The sequence below is a fragment of the Mesoplodon densirostris genome, chromosome 7, assembly GCF_025265405.1.
Source record: "Mesoplodon densirostris isolate mMesDen1 chromosome 7, mMesDen1 primary haplotype, whole genome shotgun sequence".
In the NCBI taxonomy this organism is placed as follows: Eukaryota; Metazoa; Chordata; class Mammalia; order Artiodactyla; family Ziphiidae; genus Mesoplodon; species Mesoplodon densirostris.
This window is the reverse complement of record NC_082667.1, coordinates 95,839,501-95,858,456: the sequence shown is the minus strand read 5'-3', so window position 1 is coordinate 95,858,456 and position 18,956 is coordinate 95,839,501. Positions and strand designations below refer to the sequence as shown.

Below are 18,956 nucleotides of genomic sequence, written 5' to 3'. Positions count from 1 at the left end.
TGGGCAGAAGGCCTAAATAGACATTTCTCCAAAGATATACAGACAGCCAACAAACACATGAAAGCATGCTCAACATCACTAACCATAAGAGAAATGCAAATCAACACTACAATGAGGTACGACCTCACACCGGTCAGAATGACCAGCATCAAAACACCTACAAACAATTAATGCTGGAGAGGGTGTGGAGAAAAGGGAACCCTCTTGCTCTCTTGGTGGGAATGTAAACTGATACAGCCACTATGGAGAACAGTATGGAGTTCCTTAAGAAACTAAAAATTCAACTACGATATGACCCAGCAATCCCACTACTGGACATATACCTTGAGAAAACCATAATTCAAAAAGCGTCACGTGGCACTGTGACGTTCCCAGGGAGGAACGAAGCGTAAGTAGCGCAGGGCATTTTGGGAGGGGGATCGTTTCACACAGCTCCATTATACCGCTGCCCGCTGCCTCCATGGTTTCCCTTCCCTCCCCATTACCACCTCCCGTCCCTAAGCCCCAACGGGAAGGCTGGGCCTAGGGTGGGGGAGGCCGGAGTGAAAGGAGGAAAGCGGAAAAGGGAGAAAGGGAAGAAGGGAGGAGCAAGGGTGAGTCGGGAGGGTTAGTGCTAGAGGCTAACGTGCGAAGCGCGCAAACCCAGCGGACGGACTGACGGACGCACCTGTGCTTCTGCTGCCGCGGCTGCGGCGCCCGCCCGAGGCACGTCGAAGCAGCGGCGGCGGCGGCGGCGGCCGCAGCGGAAACAAGCGGGGAGCAATGGAGGCCGTCAGCCGAGAGGAGAAAGATATAGAACTTACTGTTCTAGATGCTATTGTGTCTGAAATACCAGAACAGGATGATGAACTCTATAATCCAGAGCGTGAACAAGATAAAAATGAGGAAAAGGGTTCAAAAAGAAAAAGGGACCAAATGGAATCTACTGACACAAAGCAACAAAAGCCTTCTGTTCTTTCAAGACAATTGATTTCTAAGCCACTGAGCTCATCAGTCAGCAATAACAAAAGAATGGTTAGTACAGAAGGAAAGCCAGTCACAGAGTATAAAAATGAGGACTATCAAAGATCTGAAAGATACAAACGTCTAGAAGCTGATCGGAAGACTCGTTTCTCAAGTAGTGCCTCCAGAGAACCTTATAAGAGTCAACCTGAGAAAACATGTCTGCGGAAAAGGGATCCTGAAAGGAGGGTCAAATCCCCTACACCAGATGGTTCTAAGAGAATTGGGCTTGAAGTGGACAGACGTGCAAGCAGATCCAGCCAGTCTTCTAAGGAGGAAGTGAACTCTGAAGAACATGCCTCTGACCATGAGACTGGCAGCAGTGGTTCTTCGGATGAGCAAGGCAACAACACTGAGAATGAGGAGGAAGGGGTGCAAGATGTGGAGGAAGATGAAGAGGTGGATGACGATGGAGAGGAGGAAGAGGAGGAAGAAGAAGAGGAAGAGGAGGAGGAGGAGGAGGAAGAAAAAGAGGAAGAGGAGGAGGAGGAGGAAGAGGAGGAGGAGGAAGAAGAATATGAACAGGATGAGAGAGACCAGAAGGAAGAGGGAAATGATTATGACACCCGAAGGGAGGCTATCGACTCTCTTTCCTTCACGGATGGGCCTGTCAGATCTGGTACAGGAACAGATGGATCAGAGGAGAAAAAGAAGGAAAGGAAGAGAGCTAGAGGCGTATCTCCTATTGTTTTTGATACAAGTGGAAGCTCTGCATCAGAGTCATATGCAGGTTCAGAAAAGAAGCACGCGAAATTACAATCTGCCGTTCATGTTGTCCGAAAAGATCAAACCAGTAAACTCAAATATGTCCTACAGGATGCGAGATTTTTTCTCATAGAGAGTAACAGCCATGAGAATGTGTCCCTTGCCAAAGCTAAGGGTGTATGGTCTACACTGCCAGTAAATGAGAAGAAATTAAATGCTGCATTCAGATCTGCAAGGAGTGTTCTCTTAATATTTTCTGTGAGAGACAGTGGAAAATTTCAAGGATTTGCAAGACTCTCTTCAGAATCACACCATGGAGGATCTCCTATACATTGGGTACTTCCAGCAGGAATGAACGCTAAAATGCTGGGAGGTGTCTTTAAAATTGACTAGATTTGCAGGCGTGAATTACCCTTCACTAAGTCGGCTCATCTCACCAATCCTTGGAATGGACATAAGCCAGTAAACATCGCACGTGATGGACAGGAAATTGAACTTGAATGTGGAAACCAGCTTTGTCTTCTATTTCCCCCTGATGAAAGTATTGACTTGCATCAGGTCGTTCATAAAATGCCTCACAAGAGAAGAATGCATTCTCAGCCCCGGTCAAGAGATCGTCCATCCCGTCGAGAACCAGTCCGGGATGTGGGAAGGCGTCGACCAGATTATGATATTCATAACAGCAGAAAGAAAGCAAGGATTGACTATGCCCCTGAGTTTCATCAGACACCAGGGTATTTAAAGGATCCACGATACCAGGAAGTAGATAGACGGTTTTCAGGAGTTCCCCGAGATGTGTTTTTAAATGGGTCCTACAATGATTATTTGAGGGAATTTCATAACCTGGGACCACCAGCACCTCGGCGAGGAATGACTCCTTATCCTGGAATGGAACAACCTCCACACCATCAGCACCATGCTCCACCTCCTCAAGCTCATCCCCCCTACTCAGGACATCACCCAGTACCACATGAAGCAAGATACAGAGATAAACGACTACATGATTATGATATGAGGGTGGATGATTTCCTTCGTCGAACACAAGCTGTTGTCACCGGTCGGAGAAGTAGACCTCGTGAAAGAGATCGGGAGCGAGAGCGAGATCGCCCTAGAGATAACAGAAGAGACAGAGAACGAGATAGAGGACGTGATAGAGAACGAGAAAGAGAGCGATTATGTGATCGGGACAGAGACCGAGGGGAGAGAGGTCGATATAGAAGATAATGTGCTTTTGGAAGCACCGATTCTTTAAAAATAAAAAGAATCTTGTCTTTTTCTTGTTGTGTGTGTTTACAAGTAGTAAAATTATTTTCAACTGTCTACTTGAAGTTCATTGTGTAGAAGGATTTATTATGACCCGCTTTGTTCCAAGCATGCAGTATAATAAGAACTGGAAAAACTCAAATCCTCCAAAAAATGCACAGTTGACAATTTGAGTTGAGGCTTTTATTGTGGCAGAATGGAACAGTCCAAGAATGTAGATATTGATTCAGTCTCCATAAATGTTCATCTACATATAATATGTTCATCCTAGAGTTTTTTGTTTGTTTGCTTTCTTTCTTTTGCATCTTGATGGATGACTGCCACAATATTTTGCTTTGATATATTTGTAAATGTAGGTGCACACGGTTCAGTAAAAATAATGCTGCTATCAAGTATGCAAATATTGAAATATGATGGTTTGACTGTAAGGCAGTGCTGTAGCAGCCTCTTGGTTTCTCCTTTTCCTTTTTTTAATCTTAAAAAAAGTCACTTTTTATGTTTCTTCCATCTTCAATGATGAGAGCAATATTAAGACGTTGCTATCTAATTTTTAGTCTTTTTAGATAAAAAAGTTCCTATGTTCAGTAGCATGGTTGATGCTATTGTTTAGCCTTCCCCTCCAAACTGTATACATTGGCTTGGAATGTTCACAACTTGCATGTGTGGCAGCGGAAGATAATTCCCATATTCTACATTGCTACTGTTTTGTATAAAATAAATTGGTAAAGATTGACAAAAAAAAAAAAAAGAGTCACGTACCACAATAACCATTGCAGCACTATTTACAATAGCCAGGACATGGAAACAATCTAAGTGTCGATAGACAGATGAATGGATAAAGAAGATGTGACACATATGTACAATGAAATATTACTCAGCCATAAAAAGAAATGAAATTGAGTTATCTGTAGTGAGGTGGATGGACCTGGAGACTGTCATACATAGTGAAGTAAGTCAGAAAGAGAAAAACAAATACCGTATGCTAACACATAAAAATGGCATCTTAAAAAAAAAAAAAAAAAGGTTCTGATGTACATAGGTTCAGGACAGGAATAAAGAAGCCGAAGTAGAGAATGGACTTGAGGACACAGGGAGGGGGAAGGGTAAGCTAGGACGAAGTGAGAGAGTGGCATCGAAATATATACACTACCAAATGTATAATAGTTAGTGGGAAGCAGCCACATAGCACAGGGAGATCAGCTCAGTGTTTTGTGACCACCTAGAGGAGTGGGATAAGGAGGGATGGAGGGAGACGCAAGCGGGACGGGATACGGGGATACATGTATACATATAGCTGATTCACTTTGTTATACAGCAGAAAATAACACAACATTGTAAACAATTATACTCCAACAAAGAGGTTTAAAAAATTTTTTAAAGACCATAATGAGATATCACTACATCTATTAGGACAGCTAAAATGAAAAATAGTGACAATAACAAATGCTGGCATAATGGAGAATCTGATCTCTCATATATTGCTAGCGAGAATGTAAAATGGTACACTTGGGAAATCAGTTTGGCAGTTTTGTTAAATTAATGAAACATACATTTATACAACCCAACCATTTCACTCCTTGGTATTTACACCAAAGAAACAAATACCTATGTTCACACAAAACCAGGAAATGATCGTTATAGCAGCTTTAAAAACAATTTAATTGAAGTATAATTGACATATAACATCAGATCAGTTTCAGATGTACAACATAATTGTTTGATATTGGCATATGTTGCAAAATGATCTCCACAATATGTCTAGTTAACACCTTTCACCATACATGGATACATTTTTTTTCTTGTGATGATAACTTTTAATACCTACTCTCTTATCAACTTTCAAATATACAATATAGTTTCATTAGCTAGAGTCACCATGCTATACGTTACATCCCTAGGACGTATTTTATAACTGAAAGTTTGTACCTTTTGACCCCCTTCACTCCTTTCATCCACTCCCCACTCCCTTGCCTCTGGCAACAACTCATCTGTTTTCTGTATCTATGAGCTCAGTTTTTTTGTTTTCTTTTGTTTTAGATTCTACATATGAGTGCTAGAGCAGCTTTATTTGTAACAGCCAGAAACTGAAACAAACAAAATGTTCCTCAATAGGTGAATGGCTAAACAAACTGTAGTATACCCATATTATGAAATTAGCAGGAATTAATTAACTCAGCAATTAAAAGGAATGAACTATTAATACACAACAATTTGGATGGATCTCAAAAATACATTACGCTAACTAAAGAAAAGTGAATCTCAATGCCACACACTATAAGATGCCATGTACATCAGCAGTCCCCAACATTTTTGGCACCAGGGACCGGTTTCGTGGAAGACAACTTTTTCCACAGCCAGGGGTTGAGGGTGTGGTGGGATGGTTCAGGCAGTAATGCGAGGGATGGGGAGCGATGGGCAGCGATGGGGAGCGATGGGGATCGATGGGGAGCGGTGGGGAGCGATTCGGAGCGATGGGGAGCGATTCGGAGCGATGGGGAGCGGTGGGGAGCGGTTGGGAGAGGTGGGGAGCGATGGGGAGTGGTGGGGAGCGATTCGGAGCGATGGGGAGTGGTGGGGAGCGGTGGGGAGTGATGGGGAGTGATGGGGAGCGACGGGGAGCGATGGGGAGCGATGGGGAGCGACACATGAAGCTTCACTTGCCCGCCGCTCACCTCCAGCTGTGTGGCCCGGTTTCTAACAGGCTGCAGACCAGTATCAGTCTGCGGCCTGGGGGTTGGAGACCCTTGATGTACATAATATTCTCCAAATGACAAAATTATAGAGATGGAAATCATACTAGTGGTTGCCAGGGTTATGGGATGGTGAGAGGTTGGGCGAAGGGGGCAGCTACAAGAGAGTAGCACAGGGAGATCTTCGTGATGATGGACCAGTTCCCTATCTTGACGGCACTGGTTGCTAAATGAGTCATGTGACAAAATGACATAGAACAATATACAAACATTGCGACAATGTCAATTTCCTCGCTTTGATATTGTACTATAATTGTGTAAGATGTAACCACTGGGGGAAACTGAGTGAAACGTTCATGGTCCTCTTTCTCTCTATAGTACAGAGTGAAACTATAGTCTATATTTAGTTTATGAATCTATAATCATTTTTAAATAAAAGGTTTAAAAAACAAATATTCATGTTAAATTTAACATTTAACATTTTATTTATGTGTTGCAAAACAAGTCTTTAGGGCTTCCCTGGTGGTACAGTGGTTGAGAGTCCGCCTGCCGATGCAGGGGACACGGGTTCGTGTCCAGGTCCGTGCCACGTGCCACGGAGCGGCTGGGCCCGTGAGCCATGGCCGCTGGGCTTGCACGTCCGGAGCCTGTGCTCTGCAACAGGAGAGCCCGCAACAGTGAGACCCGCGTACCGCAAAAAAAAAAAAAAAATCTTTAAGACACACTAAGTGAGATAAAAGCAAGGCTAAGAGTGATGTATTAAAATGGTGTGCTCCTATTTATTTTTTCTTTTGGAAGGGCCATATATGCATATATAAATGCTTACATAGTCATAGAAATTTCCTAAGTGATAGTCAAGAAATTAATAACAGAGGCTGCCCCTGGGCAGGAGAGAGATTGGGGTAAGAGACACTTTGAAAAGTGAAAAGGGGCCGTATTAATAATTCTACAGTGACAACAGGCACTGACAGGACAAAAATGGGAAAATCAGAGTTTATGGTCACTGATAGTATGCACTCAACAAATGTCAATAATTGTTATTTTCTTTTTTCTTCCGTATATTTTTATCTATTTTGTACAAGAAAATATTTATGGTAACAGGACTAAGTTCGTTTTATTAACCCTTCTTCTGAAAAAAAAATTGTTAGTTTTAAAACGTTGTTAAGCCCCTCAAATATATGATAGGACATCCCTTAAAACACCTCTAATTTACTCAGCGGTCAACAATCCAAATGCCTAGTGGGCCAGTCAGGTAAGGTAGATGTGTGAATTGGGTCATGTGTAGTATTTAGGAAATGGCTGAGACTGTGACAAACTGGAAAGAACTCCAAGACAAAGCACTCAAATGCAAATGTTTATAAGACTCAGCCTGGGCCAGAAAAACACAGCAATGTCCTGCCAGTGCCCACTAGTGACCCCATCCATGTCTGCTCGCTAAGGCATCCTGTTCCACTGCAGACAAGTCTAATTACTAGAAAGTTCTTTATGCTGAAGTGACATTTACCTGTGGTGATTTCTCCCTATTAAGCCTAGTTCTGAGCATTTCCTTCATAATGAGAATTGTGGACCTGGTTTCACAATAAGTTAATTGGACTTGTTGGCATCCAATTAAGATCTAGTTCCTTTACTAAGTGCTCAGAGCTGCCTACAGGTGGACAATGTAACTCAAGTTTGTCCTCACACAAACCAGGGTAAATGCAAACTCTGTCATTTAACAGATCTAATACATTGAAAAAGTCATTCAATCTTTACTTATCTTCCTATTCAAAATGAGGATAATAAAAACGGCCAATTTGCAGAGTTGCTGTGAAGATTAAATATGGAAACGTTAAAATGCCAAGTAGATGTCAAAGAAAATGCCTCCTCCTGTCAGAAAACAATTGTGACAGAGGTTACTTTGGAGCTTATTGTTCAACTTACGTGGATTTTGTGAGAGTGGAAAATATGCAGATTTTCAGAGTAATTCCATAGCCAGGGATCCAAGATTGAGCTTCCTCTCTTCCCAATCTACCAGGCATGTTTCCTCATTTCGCCACTAGATGGCAGTTGCTTCCCAGAGCATTTGAGCTCCAAGGAAGTAAAATCTCCAAAGCTTATCCAAGGCTCTCATTCATGTTACAAATCAGGTCTAGAGCCACACCAAGTAACAGGATGTCTATCCTCTCAAGGAGAATTTGTTTCACTCAGTAACCAAGAAATTCAGAGCCCGTTCCTGAAATTCAACGGGGGAAGAGGTGATGGTCCAGAAGAGCAATTTATTACTCACGCACGCAGCTAACCTGGATTTGCTCCTGCCACAGGGCCTTTGCACTTGGCTGTGCCATCTTCCTGGATCCTCTTCCCACAGGCATTTGTATAGCGTACCCCTTTCTGTATTTACTTACTAGCTCACAGCACCCATAACCTAAGTCCCAGGACAGCTGGGGCTGTGTTTTGTCCCTTACAGCATCCCCAACCTCAATAACTGTGCCTAGTACATACTAATAAACATTTGCCCAATAAATACCTGTCAAGAGAAGCTTAAATGAATACCTAAGTTCTCAAAAGTTGCTCATCCACTAGCTAAAATAACACTCTTTCTCTTTTCCTTAAGAAAGCAAATCCAGATGCCAGAGAAGGAGAGAGACTCTGTCTAACCATCCGAGGACTGAATGTGGCCATGGTCCCCAACCCTCACCTGTGGAAATCACATCTCATCTCCTACATTGCTTGAGCCTCCGGTGACCATGGCAAGGCTAATAAACTGACCTGAGGTAATGGGGGAAACTCAGGAATGATCCTTTTCTTTCCTTATCAGTAACATGGCTTTTAATAGTCATTCTGGACAAAAAGCTATTGCCAAAACCCAATACTCCTTTGTTTTGTCTTTTATCCACACCTCTATTTTATAGGTGCCACAAACTCAAATAAATCTATTCTCTTCTTCCACAAACTGTCCCCGATAATGGCACCCCAGTCACAGGACTTCAGCTCATTGCTCTCCTTGGACACCACATGTAACTGTCACCCCCTAATAATCCTACCTCAAGCCTCTACACTCCTCTTTCCCATTCTTACTGCCATCACCCAGGGCCCTCGTTTCCCTGGGCTGTCACCAAAGTCTATTGGACAAAATGCACAGCTCTATGACCTGCTCAAAACTTCTTATGGACCCTTTAAGATCAGCTTATTTCATCTCCTTTGTGAAGCCTTCTCTCTCCCTGCCTCTCTGAGTAGAATTGACCCTCTGTTCCATGTGTCTCCACTTGTTTCATGTAGATTTCTCTCATGGTGTCTATCCCTCTTTATTGCAATGTATTTTTACCAGCTCTTTCTCACTAGAGTAACAGGAGGGCTGGGCCATATTTTATTCATTCGTTTGTTATTGCAGCAGATGAAGGAGCAAGATAAAAACCCACCAGACCAAACAAATGAAGAGGAAATAGGCTGTCTACCTGAAAAAGAATTCAGAGCAATAATAGTACAGATTATACAAAATATTGGAAATTGAATGGAGAAAATACAAGAAACGTTTAACAATGACCTAGAAGAACTAAAGAGAAAAAAAAAACAAAAAACAAATGAGGAACAACACAATAAATGAAATTTAAAATTCTCTAGAAGAACTCAGTAGCAGGATAACTGAGACAGAAGAATGGATAAGTGACCTGGAAGATAAAATCGTGGAAATCACTACTGCAGAGCAGAATAAAGAAAAACGATTGAAGAGAATTGAGTACAGACTCACAGACGTCTGGGACAACATGAAACACACCAAATTCGAACCATAGGAATAACAGAAGAAGAACAGGGAAAGAAAGGGACTGAGAAAATATTTCAAGAGATTATAGTGGAAAACCTCCCTACTATGGAAAGGAAATGATTCATCAAGTCCAGGATGGGTAGAGAGTCCCATACAGGATAAATCCAAGGAGAAACATGGCAAGACACATATTAATCAAGCTATCAAAAATTAAATACAAAGAAAATATATTAAAAGTAGCAAGGGAAAAACAACAAATAACATACAAGGGAATCCCCATAAGGTTAACAGCTTATCTTTCAGCAGAAGTTCTGCAAGTGAGAAGGGAGTGTCAGGACATATTTAGAGTGATGAAAGGGGAAAAGCTACAACCAAGACTACTTTACCCAGCAAGGATCTCCTTCAGATTCGACGGAGAAATTAAAACCTTTACAGACAAGCAAAGGCTAAGAGAATTCAGCACCACCAAACCAGCATTACAACAAATGCTAAAAGAGCTTCTCTAGGCAGGAAACACAAGACAAGGGAAAGGCCTACAATAACAATCTCAAAACAATGGAGAAAATGGTAATAGGAACATACATATCAATGATTACCTTAAATTTAAATGGATTAAATGCTCCAACCAAAAGGCATAGACTGGCTGAAAGGATACAAAAACAAGACCTGTACATGTACTGTCTACAAGAGACCCACTTCAGACCTAGGGACACATACAGACTGAAAGTGAGAGGATGGAAAAAGATATTCCATGCAAATGGAAATGAAAAGAAAGCTGGAGTAGCAATTCTCATATCAGATAAAATACACTTTAAAACAAACACTATTACAGGAGACAAACAAGGACACTACATAATGATTAAGGGATCAATCCAAGAAGAAGATATAACAATTGTAAATATTTATGCATCCAGTACAGAAGCACCTCAATACATAAGGCAAATGCTAACAGCCATAAAAGGGGAAATCGACAGTAACAAAATCATAATAGGGGACTTTAACACCTCACATTCACCAATGGACAGATCATCCAAACTGAAAATAAATAAGGAAACACAAGCCTTAAATGACACATTCGTCTTCAAGGAATTCATGGGAAAGACTCTGACAAGTACAGGTTTCTGGTAACTGACTATACTGCTGAACTGAATGAATAAGCATTTTCAGAGCTCTAATGGAAAACTGATGAATTCATAAAAGTGCTAACAAAAGATCAAGATTAAACAAAATTAATTACATGGGACTGAGTGAACTGATGAGGATGATTCTAATTTTTGTGACTTTCTGTTTGAATAAAAAACAAATCCCACGAGGACTCAGAGGCAAAAAATATACAAATCAATTTTCACTGCAAAGTAAAGGAGCTGTTAAAGTGGAAGATTACTGGACTGAATGTCAATATTATGACATAGTATGAGTGTGTTTCGTGTTTGGTATTTGCACTCATTGTCGTATTTTTTGTGTTCATCCATTTACAATGCTTGGTGTCAGTTTATTTATCTCTTGAAAAAATAAAATAAAGTGTGTGTGTTTGTGAAAAAAGAAATGACACATTAAACAAGATGGACTTAATTGATATTTATTGGACATTCCATCCAAAAACAGCAGTATACACTTTCTTCTCAAGTGCTAATGGAACATTCTCCAGGATAGAGCATATCTTGGGTCACAGATCAAGCCTGGTAAATTTAAGAGAACTGAAATCGTATCAAGTGTCTTTTCCGACCACAACACTAGGAAACTAGATATCCATTACAGGAAAAAGCCTGTCAAAAATACAAACACATGGAGGCTAAACAATACACTACTTAATAACCAAGAGATCACTGAAGAAATCAAAGAGGAAATCAAAAAATACCTAGAACCAAATGACAATGAAAACACGACCAACCAAAACCTACGGGATGCAGCAAAAGCAGTTCTAAGAGGGAAGGCTATAGCAGTACAATCCTCCCTCAAGAAACAAGAAACATTTCAAATAAACAACCTAACCTTACAATTAAAGCAATTAGAGGAAGTAGAACAAAGATAACCCAAAGTTAGCTGAAGAAATCATAAAGATCAGAGCAGGAATAAATGAGAAAGAAATGAAGGAAACGATAGCAAAGATCAACACAAGTAAAAGCTGGTTCTTTTAGAAGATAAAAAAAAATTGATAAACCACTACCCAGACTCATCAAGAAAAACAAAGGGAGAAGACTCAAATCCATAGAATTAGAAATGAAATAGGAGAAGTAACAACTGACACTGCAGAAATGCAAAGGACCATGAGAGATTACTACAAGCAACTATATGCCAATACAATGGAAAACCTGGAAGAAATGGACAAATTCTGAGAAAAGTACAACCTTCCGAGACTGAACCAGGATGAAATAGAAAATATAAACTGGCCAATCACAAGCATTGAAATTGAAACTGTGATTAAAAATCTTCCAACAAACAAAAGCCCAGGACCAGATGGCTTCACAGGCAAATTCTATCAAACATTCAGAAAAGAGCTAACACCTAGCCTTCTCAAACTCTTCCAAAATATAGCAGAGGGAAGAACACTCCCAAACTCATTCTACAAGGCCACCATCATCCTGATACCAAAACCAGACAAAGATGCCACAAAAAAAGAAAACTACAGGCCAATATCTTTGATGAACATAGATGCAGAAATCCTCAACAAAATACTAGCAAACAGAATCCAAGAGCACATTAAAAGGATCATACACCATGATCAAGTGGGGTTTATCCCAGGAATGCAAGGGTTCTTCAATATATGCAAATCAATCCATGTGATACACCATATTAACTAACTGAAGGAGAAAAACCATACGATCATCTCAATAGATGCAGAAAAAGCTTTTGATTAAATTCAACACCCATTTATGAGAAAACCCTCCAGAAAGTAGGCATAGAGGGAACTCAACATAACACAGGCCATATATGACAAACCCACAGCCAACATCGTTCTCAATGTTGAAAAACTGAAACCATTTCCACTAAGATCAGGAACACGACAAGGTTGCCCACTCTCACGACTGTTATTCAACATAGTTTTGGAAGTTTTAGCCACAGCAGTCAGAGATGAAAAAGAAATAAAAGCAATACAAATCAGAAAAGAAGTAGTAAAAGTGTCAGGGTTTGCAGATGACATGATTCTATACCTAGAGAATCCTCAAGAAGGTACCAGAAAACTACTAGAGCTAATCAATGAATCTGGTAAAGTAGCAGGCTACAAAATTAATGCACAGAAATCTCTTGCATTCCTATACACTAACAACAGAAGATCAGAAAGAGAAATTAGGGGAACAATCCCATTTACCATTGCAACAAAAACACTAAAATACCTAAGAATAAACCTACCTAAGGAGACAAAAGACCTGTATGCAGAAAACTATAAGACACTGATGAAAGAAATTAAAGATGAAACAAACAGATGGAGAGATATGCCATGTTTGTGAATTGGAAGAATCAACATGGTGAAAATGACTATACTACCCAAAGCAATCTACAGATTCAATGTAATCCTTATCATACTACCAATGGCATTTTTCACAGAACTAGAACAAAACAATTCACAATTTGTATGGAAACACAAAAGACCCCGAATAGCCAAAGCAGGCTTGAGAATGAAAAATGGAGCTGGAGGAATCAGGCTCCTGGACTTCAGGCTGTACTACAAAGCTACAGTCATCAAGGCAGGATGGTAGTGGCACAAAAACAGAAATATAGATCAATGGAACAGGATAGAAAGCCCAGAGATAAACCCACGCACATCTGGTCACCTTATCTTTGACAAAGGAGGCAAGAATATACAGTGGAGAAACGACAGCCTCTTCAATAAGTGGTGCTGGGAAAACTGGACAGCTACATGTAAAAGAATGAAATGAGAACACTCCCTAACACCATACACAAAAATAAACTCAAAATGGATTAAAGACCTAAATGTAAGGCCACACACTTTCAAACTCTTAGAGGAAAACACAGGCAGAACACTCTATGACATACATCACAGCAAGATCCTTTTTGACCCACCTCCTAGAGACATGGAAATAAAAACAAAAATAAACAAATGGGACCTCATGAAACTTAAAAGCTTTTGCATAGCAAAGGAAACCATAAACAAGATGGAAAGACAACCCTCAGAATGGGAGAAAATATTTGCCAATGTAGCAACTGACAAAGGATTAATCTCCAAAATCAAAATCAAAAAAACAAACGACCCAATGCAAAAATGGGCAGAAGGCCTAAATAGACATTTCTCCAAAGATATGCAGATTGCCAACAAACACATGAAAGCATGCTCAACATCACTAATCATAAGAGAAATGCAAATCAACACTACAATGAGGTACGACCTCACACCGGTCAGAATGGCCAGCATCAAAACACCTACAAACAATTAATGCTGGAGAGGGTGTGGAGAAAAGGGAACCCTCTTGCTCTCTTGGTGGGAATGTAAACTGATACAGCCACTATGGAGAACAGTATGGAGGTTCCTTAAGAAACTAAAAATAGAACTACGATATGACCCAGCAATCCCACTACTGGACATATACCCTGAGAAAACCATAATTCAAAAAGCGTCACATGGCACTGTGACGTTCCCAGGGAGGAACGAAGCGTAAGCAGCGCAGGGCATTTTGGGAGGGGGATCGTTTCACACAGCTCCATTATACCGCTGCCCGCTGCCTCCATGGTTTCCCTTCCCTCCCCATTACCGCCTCCCATCCCTAAGCCCCAACGGGAAGGCTGGGCCTAGGGTGGGGGAGGCCGGAGTGAAAGGAGGAAAGCGGAAAAGGGAGAAAGGGAAGAAGTGAGGAGGAAGGGTGAGTCGGGAAGGGTTAGTGGTAGAGGCTAACGTGCGAAGAGCGCAAGCCCAGCGGACGGACTGACGGACGCGCCTGTGCTTCTGCTGCCGCGGCTGCGGCGCCCGCCCGAGGCACGTCGAAGCAGCGGCGGCGGTGGCGGCGGCGGCGGCGGCGGCGGCAGCAGCAGCGGAAACAAGAGGGGAGCAATGGCGGCCGACAGCCGAGAGGAGAAAGATATAGAACTTACTGTTCTAGATGCTATTGTGTCTGAAATACCAGAACAGGATGATGAAATCTATAATCCAGAGAGTGAACCAGATAAAAATGAGCAAAAGGGTTCAAAAAGAAAAAGGGACCGAATGGAATCTACTGACACAAAGCAACAAAAGCCTTCTGTTCTTTCAAGACAATTGATTTCTAAGCCACTGAGCTCATCAGTCAGCAATAACAAAAGAATGGTTAGTACAGAAGGAAAGCCAGTCACAGAGTATAAAAATGAGGACTATCAAAGATCTGAAAGATACAAACGTCTAGAAGCTGATCGGAAGACTCGTTTCTCAAGTAGTGCCTCCAGAGAACCTTATAAGAGTCAACCTGAGAAAACATGTCTGCGGAAAAGGGATCCTGAAAGGAGGGTCAAATCCCCTACACCAGATGGTTCTGAGAGAATTGGGCTTGAAGTGGACAGACGTGCAAGCAGATCCAGCCAGTCTTCTAAGGAGGAAGTGAACTCTGAAGAACATGCCTCTGACCATGAGACTGGCAGCAGTGGTTCTTCGGATGAGCAAGGCAACAACACTGAGAATGAGGAGGAAGGGGTGCAAGATGTGGAGGAAGATGAAGAGGTGGATGACGATGGAGAGGAGGAAGAGGAGGAAGAAGAAGAGGAAGAGGAGGAGGAGGAGGAGGAAGAAAAAGAGGAAGAGGAGGAGGAGGAGGAGGAGGAAGAAAAAGAGGAAGAGGAGGAGGAGGAGGAAGAGGAGGAGGAGGAAGAAGAATATGAACAGGATGAGAGAGACCAGAAGGAAGAGGGAAATGATTATGACACCCGAAGGGAGGCTATCGACTCTCTTTCCTTCACGGATGGGCCTGTCAGATCTGGTTCAGGAACAGATGGATCAGAGGAGAAAAAGAAGGAAAGGAAGAGAGCTAGAGGCGTATCTCCTACTGTTTTTGATACAAGTGGAAGCTCTGCATCAGAGTCATATGCAGGTTCAGAAAAGAAGCACGCGAAATTACAATCTGCCGTTCATGTTGTCCGAAAAGATCAAACCAGTAAACTCAAATATGTCCTACAGGATGCGAGATTTTTTCTCATAGAGAGTAACAGCCATGAGAATGTGTCCCTTGCCAAAGCTAAGGGTGTATGGTCTACACTGCCAGTAAATGAGAAGAAATTAAATGCTGCATTCAGATCTGCAAGGAGTGTTCTCTTAATATTTTCTGTGAGAGACAGTGGAAAATTTCAAGGATTTGCAAGACTCTCTTCAGAATCACACCATGGAGGATCTCCTATACATTGGGTACTTCCAGCAGGAATGAACGCTAAAATGCTGGGAGGTGTCTTTAAAATTGACTGGATTTGCAGGCGTGAATTACCCTTCACTAAGTCGGCTCATCTCACCAATCCTTGGAATGGACATAAGCCAGTAAACATCGCACGTGATGGACAGGAAATTGAACTTGAATGTGGAAACCAGCTTTGTCTTCTATTTCCCCCTGATGAATGTATTGACTTGCATCAGGTCGTTCATAAAATGCCTCACAAGAGAAGAATGCATTCTCAGCCCCGGTCAAGAGATCGTCCATCCCGTCGAGAACCAGTCCGGGATGTGGGAAGGCGTCGACCAGATTATGATATTCATAACAGCAGAAAGAAAGCAAGGATTGACTATGCCCCTGAGTTTCATCAGACACCAGGGTATTTAAAGGATCCACGATACCAGGAAGTAGATAGACGGTTTTCAGGAGTTCCCCGAGATGTGTTTTTAAATGGGTCCTACAATGATTATTTGAGGGAATTTCATAACCTGGGACCACCAGCACCTCGGCGAGGAATGACTCCTTATCCTGGAATGGAACAACCTCCACACCATCAGCACCATGCTCCACCTCCTCAAGCTCATCCCCCCTACTCAGGACATCACCCAGTACCACATGAAGCAAGATACAGAGATAAACGACTACATGATTATGATATGAGGGTGGATGATTTCCTTCGTCGAACACAAGCTGTTGTCACCGGTCGGAGAAGTAGACCTCGTGAAAGAGATCGGGAGCGAGAGCGAGATCGCCCTAGAGATAACAGAAGAGACAGAGAACGAGATAGAGGACGTGATAGAGAACGAGAAAGAGAGCGATTATGTGATCGGGACAGAGACCGAGGGGAGAGAGGTCGATATAGAAGATAATGTGCTTTTGGAAGCACCGATTCTTTAAAAATAAAAAGAATCTTGTATTTTTCTTGTTGTGTGTGTTTACAAGTAGTAAAATTATTTTCAACTGTCTACTTGAAGTTCATTGTGTAGAAGGATTTATTATGACCCGCTTTGTTCCAAGCATGCAGTATAATAAGAACTGGAAAAAACTCAAATCCTCCAAAAAAATGCACAGTTGACAATTTGAGTTGAGGCTTTTATTGTGGCAGAATGGAACGGTCCAAGAATGTAGATATTGATTCAGTCTCCATAAATGTTCATCTACATATAATATGTTCATCCTAGAGTTTTTTGTTTGTTTGCTTTCTTTCTTTTGCATCTTGATGGATGACTGGCACAATATTTTGCTTGGATGTATTTCTAAATGTAGGTGCACACGGTTCAGTTAAAAATAATGCTGCTATCAAGTATGCAAATATTGAAATATGATGGTTTGACTGTAAGGCAGTGCTGTGGCAGCCTCTTGGTTTCTCCTTTTCCTTTTTTTAATCTTAAAAAAAGTCACTTTTTATGTTTCTTCCGTCTTCAATGATGAGAGCAATATTAAGACGTTGCTATCTAATTTTTAGTCTTTTTAGATAAAAAAGTTCCTATGTTCAGTAGCATGGTTGATGCTATTGTTTAGCCTTCCCCTCCAAACTGTATACATTGGCTTGGAATGTTCACAACTTGCATGTGTGGCAGCGGAAGATAATTCCCATATTCTACATTGCTACTGTTTTGTATAAAATAAATTGGTAAAGATTGACAAAAAAAAAAAAAAGAGTCACGTACCACAATAACCATTGCAGCACTATTTACAATAGCCAGGACATGGAAACAATCTAAGTGTCGATAGACAGATGAATGGATAAAGAAGATGTGACACATATGTACAATGAAATATTACTCAGCCATAAAAAGAAATGAAATTGAGTTATCTGTAGTGAGGTGGATGGACCTGGAGACTGTCATACATAGTGAAGTAAGTCAGAAAGAGAAAAACAAATACCGTATGCTAACACATAAAAATGGCATCTTAAAAAAAAAAAAGGTTCTGATGTACATAGGTTCAGGACAGGAATAAAGAAGCCGAAGTAGAGAATGGACTTGAGGACACAGGGAGGGGGAAGGGTAAGCTAGGACGAAGTGAGAGAGTGGCATCGAAATATATACACTACCAAACGTATAATAGTTAGTGGGAAGCAGCCACATAGCACAGGGAGATCAGCTCAGTGTTTTGTGACCACCTAGAGGAGTGGGATAAGGAGGGATGGAGGGAGACGCAAGCGGGACAGGATACGGGGATACATGTATACATATAGCTGATTCACTTTGTTATACAGCAGAAAATAACACAACATTGTAAACAATTATACTCCAACAAAGAGGTTTAAAAAATTTTTTAAAGACCATAATGAGATATCACTACATCTATTAGGACAGCTAAAATGAAAAATAGTGACAATAACAAATGCTGGCATAATGGAGAATCTGATCTCTCATATATTGCTAGCGAGAATGTAAAATGGTACACTTGGGAAATCAGTTTGGCAGTTTTGTTAAATTAATGAAACATACATTTATACAACCCAACCATTTCACTCCTGGGTATTTACACCAAAGATTTTGGTGCAGATTTTCAGAGTAATTCCATAGCCAGGGATCCAAGATTGAGCTTCCTCTCTTCCCAATCTACCAGGCATGTTTCCTCATTTCGCCACTAGATGGCAGTTGCTTCCCAGAGCATTTGAGCTCCAAGGAAGTAAAATCTCCAAAGCTTATCCAAGGCTCTCATTCATGTTACAAATCAGGTCTAGAGCCACACCAAGTAACAGGATGTCTATCCTCTCAAGGAGAATTTGTTTCACTCAGTAACCAAGAAATTCAGAGCCCGTTCCTGAAATTCAACGGGGGAAGAGGTGATGGTCCAGAAGAGCAATTTATTACTCACGCACGCAGCTAACCTGGATTTGCTTCTGCCACAGGGCCTTTGCACTTGGCTGTGCCATCTTCCTGGATCCTCTTCCCACAGGCATTTGTATAGCGTACCCCTTTCTGTATTTACTTACTAGCTCACAGCACCCATAACCTAAGTCCCAGGACAGCTGGGGCTGTGTTTTGTCCCTTACAGCATCCCCAACCTCAATAACTGTGCCTAGTTCATACTAATAAACATTTGCCCAATAAATACCTGTCAAGAGAAGCTTAAATGAATACCTAAGTTCTCAAAAGTTGCTCATCCACTAGCTAAAATAACACTCTTTCTCTTTTCCTTAAGAAAGCAAATCCAGATGCCAGAGAAGGAGAGAGACTCTGTCTAACCAGCCGAGGACTG

General features: G+C 41.4%; 2 protein-coding genes across 2 annotated transcripts; both read left to right on the top strand.

The window, feature by feature from the left end:
• Positions 1–762: 762 nt before the first annotated feature.
• Positions 763–2,931, top strand: LOC132493680 (YTH domain-containing protein 1-like). Its single transcript, XM_060104430.1, is given in 2 exon segments — positions 763–1,732; positions 1,787–2,931. Coding segments are annotated over 2 exon segments (2,115 nt in total).
• Positions 2,932–14,407: 11,476 nt separating this feature from the next.
• Positions 14,408–16,612, top strand: LOC132493699 (YTH domain-containing protein 1-like). The gene is made up of 2 exons (XM_060104456.1): positions 14,408–15,413; positions 15,468–16,612. The coding sequence occupies exons 1-2, from the start codon at positions 14,408–14,410 to the stop codon at positions 16,610–16,612; spliced, it is 2,151 nt and encodes a 716-aa protein (XP_059960439.1).
• Positions 16,613–18,956: the final 2,344 nt, after the last annotated feature.